General features: G+C 39.9%; 1 protein-coding gene across 1 annotated transcript; it reads right to left on the bottom strand.

Annotated features, from left to right (window-relative positions):
* Positions 1 to 1,111: 1,111 nt before the first annotated feature.
* fgf4 (fibroblast growth factor 4) lies at positions 1,112 to 4,081 on the bottom strand. The gene is made up of 3 exons (XM_072381301.1): positions 3,695 to 4,081; positions 2,378 to 2,481; positions 1,112 to 1,288 (listed from the first exon to the last, which is right to left on the bottom strand). Exons 1-3 carry the CDS (start codon positions 3,978 to 3,980, stop codon positions 1,112 to 1,114), a joined length of 567 nt encoding a protein of 188 aa, XP_072237402.1. The 5' UTR covers positions 3,981 to 4,081.
* Positions 4,082 to 6,000: the final 1,919 nt, after the last annotated feature.

Raw genomic sequence — 6,000 nt, 5'->3', positions numbered from 1 at the left:
GTTTTAGCATCAGATCAATGCAGGGCTTATGTCTACTTAAGTGACCCGTGGTGATCACTTATGCTTTAGGCATGTGTAGCTGTGTTGCTCTGCAGTTTAGACACCCAAAGTCCTCATTGATAGTGAGGTTTCTGACCGCTGCCTCAACAATGGCAGCTGTAAACAAGTTACTGGATGTAACTCCAGTTCAATGAGTAAATGGGAACAAATAAATTAAACTTTTGTTGAAACTACTGCAACACAGAAAAGATGGATGATGTTAGAGGAGACGAGGGGATCAAGCTAAAATGAGAAAAAAATTGCAGGCAGAATATTGTTATTATGTTAGCATTTTGAGTGAACCTGATTCAATTACAGCCAGTTACATATTACATTTTAGTTCCAAAGGGGTAAAATATAAAAACAAGCCTAGAGGCCCAATCGCACTTGTTACATTTTGCATCACTTCAAAGGGTGAGCTGCATGTCAGTCTATGGGAAGCTTGCTACACCGTACAGGGTCACACCATAGTTTCTGTGTTGACCTAACACTGAAGCATAGATGTGAATTTAGGTTGTCAAAATGCAAAAACAATTGGTTCAAATTTAGGCTTTGGTGATGGGGTACCAAAGAGCTGAAGTATAGAGCAGTTAGTGCCACTCCTCTCACCGTGAAATGCAGCTTATTTCAGTTTTTTACACAAAAACTCAATAAGGTCTTTTCCGTTGCAAACTATTTTAAAAAAGAAAACATTAGTCCTTAACATCGTCAGTGCACTGTTGCTAATTTTCCCATCTGTGCAAAGAAAACCAACATCCAAAGACATGATTTCAGTCTGTAGCAGCAAATGTCCGATAAGTTAGAAAAAAAACGAAATATAAATAACGTGTTTAGCATTGCGACCCCATCCACCACCTAACCCTCCTACAGCCCACCCACAGTGAAAAGACATCTGCTCCTATAAAAATACAAAACAGCTGTTAAACATAAATTAAAAGGAAAAAACCCAACTACTAACATAGCAAAAGATCAAATATGATACACTTGCATTTAACTTGGTGTGAAAGTGCATCATGGTTTGGAGCCCCCTCCCCCTCCCCCCACATTGAGGTGAAATCTATTTATGAGGCCGCTAGATTCTTGGCAAGAAATGTGTCACTGTCATGGCAGGTGACACTCGGTTTCCTCTTTTTGTTTTGCCATTCTTACTCAGACCGATGAACATCCTTGGGTAGGCCACTGACTCGTAGGCGTTGTAGTTGTTAGCAAGGAGCTTCTCCCTGAACTTGCACTCGTTGCTGTAGTGTAACTGAAGAAAGAAAGAAAGAAAGAAAGAAAGAAAGAAAGAAAGAAAGAAAGAAAGAAAGAAAGAAAGAAAGAAAGAAAGAAAGAAAGAAAGAAAGAAAGAAAGAAAGAAAGAAAGAAAGAAAGAAAGAAAGAAAGAAAAATTATTTGGGAATACTAATTGTTTTTAAGGCAGAGACAAAACAAATATTCTGGGAATTTTTGAGGGGGATTTCAAGTCTGCATTGTTTGTCGTGATTTCTATCAAACAATTGCTTTATTTCTGACTGCAGGGTTATTATTGTACAGCAGCTGTTTCAGCTCTAGTTTACACAAAAAACAAGACTGAAACGATGAATGGTGTGAGCGAGTCAGAACTCAGGACACCAAGCTCTGGTTGAAATGTTTTCTCCTGGACAGTGGAATGACTGATTGTGACCTAAGCTTCATAAGACTTCATGCAACTGAATTTGTTATTGTGTTATATTTTCCGTAAACCAAGAAGTGGCAACTCCTGGCTCCTAAAAATTGTAGAACTTGACAGAAGTTCACCTGGTATTTCTGAATCTTTCACTAGCTTTGTGTTTGCATAGTTCTCTATAATATCTTCTTTTTGTCTTGTATAAAACAGAATTTCAAACGTCCTTGTTTATCCTACAATATTTTGTAAACTTGATCCATACTCATCTTCAAACAAAGACAACCAACACATGTTTTGTATATTGTACAATTAGCCAAGTTGGTTAGCTTTGGATGTGTGCTGTCATTCATTTTAATGAGATAAATAACAAATCTACATTTAGTGAAGCCTCAGAAATTATGCATATGACTCCTAAAACTCAGACTTTCAATGTCTGACACTGCTTTCACCACATTTCAACACAACTTATTAATTATACTGTTTATTGAGGGGTAATAAGAACTTTTTTTAAATTCATGACTTTAAATCTGACCACACTAAGAAACTGTCAACTTGTGCAGCATCTGTATACAAAGCTGAATATACCTTGCCCTCTCTGTTTTCATCCATATCAAAAAATGTCTGTATATATGTGTGTGTGCTTAGCATGAGACAATGATGTACAGTGGATCACATTGTTTCCTGTACACTTACAGATCCATAGAGCTTTCCACGTCTGTTCATGGCCACAAAGAGACCGCTGCGAACGCCCAGCAGAGTCACCACTCCTCTCTCCACTGGAGAGATCTGCAGGAGACCTTCAGGGGAAACAAAGCACACACAATGAGAGACTCTGGAGTGATAGAGAGATCCACATATGTGGATGGTAATGAGCATTCATTATGCTTACACACTTTACATTTGGTGTAGTATTTCAACTGTAACTCTTGTCTGTACATATAAACCTATGAGCTGGAGGCATTTAAAGGAGGTAATAAACATGTCAGGTGCAGGAAAAATGTTCAAACCATCTTATAATCTGGTTTAAGGTTAACTAATGCACACTGTAGAAGCACAACACAGTACAGAAAGACTTACCAATCAATCCTGCAAGACTTCGAGTATAAGTGGCACTGTTTACAGAGATATGCGAAGGTTTGAACCTGTGCTGATGCGTTGACAAGCAACAATTTTGTCCTTTGTTCTTGCAATCCGTTTAAAAAGCATTACAATGCCTTGAAGTACTCATTTTTTGTACATACATTTTTTGTAAGGTATCTTCGTGGGTTTTATGCCTGGTCTGAAATAGTTAGGAGGTAATGTATAAAAAAACAACAAGCATGAAGTACCTCAGGGCAACCTGTCAGTTCCACACTTGTGTTTCTGTCACTTTAGGTCCACAAGTTATCAGCACGGGATGGAAAGAATTAGACCCGACAAGTTGGGTAAACAGAAGTTTGTGATTCTTCATGTCTGCAAACGTAAAACAGTATGTGAGTTGCCTGGCCGGACCGCGGGGGTTAATCTGTCTTAACTGACGGGCCAATGCGCTGTGTCCTAACTTTAGGTACTGCCTGGCTCCTGGCCCGTATCACAGCGAGCTCTGGTTACGCATTAGGTGGAAAGCACCAGCAAATTTGTGCTCAGAAGAACTGAAGTGGGACTCCAGATGTTGATACTGAGACGTGGAGCAATATCTGCGTAGTGTTCACAGGGTGTGAGCAACATCTCCCTCGGGGATGTTGAACTAGTAAAAGATTTGAGCAGGTGATGAAGCGTTAAAACGCAGTAAATTTAACCAGTGACCGAGAGCTTCAAAACAAAATTGTTGTAGTCATTCGGGTTTTAAAGAATACGTTTTTTAAAGAAATAATTATAACATAAATAATTCTATAACACTGATTAATTCTGTTTTATTTTATATCTTAATGTTATTTCAAACTAGGAAAGATGTTAAAAGTGATGAAATGTGAAAAAAGAAGAATTGAAAGAAATCCAGCGCTTACTTTAAGTACTTAAATAACCACTTACTGTAACGATTTTCGCTGTGTACTCCCGTTATTCTACCATCCGGTAAGACTTGTATGTGAAAGCCGATCCCTACGTTGCAGTAAAGGCGCCTCAACCTCTTAATGCCCAAGAGGTAGTCGCTGTCCCGGTTGATCTCATCCCGCTTCTCTCCTGGGATTCGCGCCAGGGAGCGAGAGTAGAGGGCCTCCCATCGGTCCCCCGTCCCATTCAAGCCAGGGGCGCATCCCGCCAACCCAGTAACCAGGCCCAGGACCAGGACGGTCTTCAGAGCCGACAAAGAGTCCATTCCGGGTCTGGTTCTGAAAGCAGCCTCTCGGCGTTTGCCTTTCCAGTGAAACGAGAAGAAAAAGAAGAAGTGGCGGCGCGACAGAGAGGAGCTTGTAAAAGTTGCGCTCATTCCCAGACCGACAGGCGCACTGACTTCAGCGCCGGAGCGACATTGATCTGCATGGGCGCTGAGCAGCCATGCCTCTATATTTATACCTGCCGACACATTACATCACAGCTCCACACTTAGAAGAAATCTACAAACCACACATTCAGAGTCAGACGCACCAAACAGAGCATGGGGCTTCATTGTAATCAAATAATAGCCCTCTTATCGCGGAGAAAAGTTACGAGTTTGTAGAAAATAAACGAATAAAGGCTTTATTATATTGGAAAATAAGTCTTTGTGTGAGGCTTTCATTATCAGCAACAGAATATCATAATTTATGTATGGGAGGATGTAAAATAGGAAACAGCCAAGTTAACAGACCATGTCGTCGAGACAGGAGACAGATCTATATATGAACAATAACAGGAAAAAACACAGGTCCAATTCAACCAAATGAAAAAAACCTCTTACTGAAAACAATGGTAAGACTAAATAGACTTTGCAGCATGTTAAGTACTGTCATCGGTGGCCAAGACGTCACTGCGCTCTGTCTGTAGACGCGTATTACACTTAAGGAATTTCATGTGTATGAATGAATGAATGAATAAATAGATTAACAAATACATACATACATAACAAAATGGAGAAAGTAAGAGGCCTTACAAGTCATGCAAAAAATACATATATGTCAGTCTTTGGAAGAGCCTGATGCTGTTTTAAAAATGTGATTGCACTGCAATCATATAAATGTAATATTCTCCTTTTATTTTTCACTGTTCATAACAAGAATTAATCAGCAAACCTAAAAAAAAATGTAATTTAAACTTTCTGTTTTGACTCATGAAATCCAACCCAAGAAGCATTTCTGAAACAAGCAAACATGAAGAAAAACTAATACTGAACACAACTTGGAAATTAGAATGAAATTCTTTGCTTGATTTACGATTATCTGCTGGTTTCTTGGCAGCATGTCTTTGATGTGTCTTCCTTGATATTCTTTCAGATGCACTGATGCATTGCTTTGATGTCCCACTGAAACAAACTAAGCTAAATAGCTTCCCCCTTTTATTTCCCCATTTCATCACTGCCATTATTCCTGCTAAATCTATGTAAAGCAGTAACATTTAGCCTCTGTGCTGAGTGCCCCTTTATTTATCTCTATGCTGAAATACCGAAGGTCTTCCCTGTGTTTCAGCCCATAGGCACAGTAGTTCTTTGATCTCTGGGGTGGCTCTACCCTGTTCCTCATTGATCATGCAGGAACCATTTTCTCACGTTCACATTTGACTGATCCTTAATGTACAAAAACACTGTTTCTTTGTATGCTACAAAATGGCTCCAAGAATGCAAGCAAACCTTGGAGCTCATCCCGTGACATCTGGGCTGCTGCTTAAGGGCTGACATATCGGCAAACCACCTGAACCCAGTGTGATAGACCGGGTGTTCGTGACAATTGGGCCAAAACAATGTCCTGCTGAGGCGAGGGGAAAGTGAAGATCTATACTTTCAGGTAAATTGAGAAAATGGATCTTCAGAACAACTAGTAGATGTAGGACCACCTGGACCACTGAACATCCAGAATAATCGATAGACTGATGAACCTGAATGACAAGCATGACAAATCTTCCCAGATGACTGACTTGCTTAAATAACTAATTGAGATTGAGAGATTGCTCTTCCTTCGGGAAACATGGGAAACTGCAACACACTCAGGAAAAACTATTGATCACTGACCCTGTAGGATAACTGATGGACTTTGAAGCACCCAAATAGTTGTATGACTACTGGACCATGTCATGTCAAGGAAATTGCATGGTTGGCATACCATAAAACCATCTGGAAAAGTGCTGGACCCTGTGTCTGCTGTGCCACCTGGCTAAAAACTCATCAGGCCTTCGAGGCAGTTTGAATACTAAGGTATTCCATTAAT

This window comes from Leuresthes tenuis, unplaced genomic scaffold (genome assembly GCF_036924035.1).
Source record: "Leuresthes tenuis unplaced genomic scaffold, fLeuTen1.0.hap1 SCAF_2, whole genome shotgun sequence".
NCBI lineage: Eukaryota > Metazoa > Chordata > Actinopteri > Atheriniformes > Atherinopsidae > Leuresthes > Leuresthes tenuis.
Note: the sequence above shows the minus strand (reverse complement) of the source record. Positions and strands in the feature narration are given on the sequence as shown.

Bases quoted from the DNA above. Each gene is read 5' to 3' on its own strand.
- fgf4 (XM_072381301.1), bottom strand. From the start codon at position 3,980: ATGGACTCTTTGTCGGCTCTGAAGACCGTCCTGGTCCTGGGCCTGGTT. The intron at 2,482-3,694 runs GTAAGTGGTTAT...TTTCCCCTGAAG, and splicing joins ACACAGCGAAAATCGTTACA to GTCTCCTGCAGATCTCTCCA. The intron at 1,289-2,377 runs GTAAGTGTACAG...TTCTTTCTTCAG, and splicing joins GTGGAAAGCTCTATGGATCT to TTACACTACAGCAACGAGTG.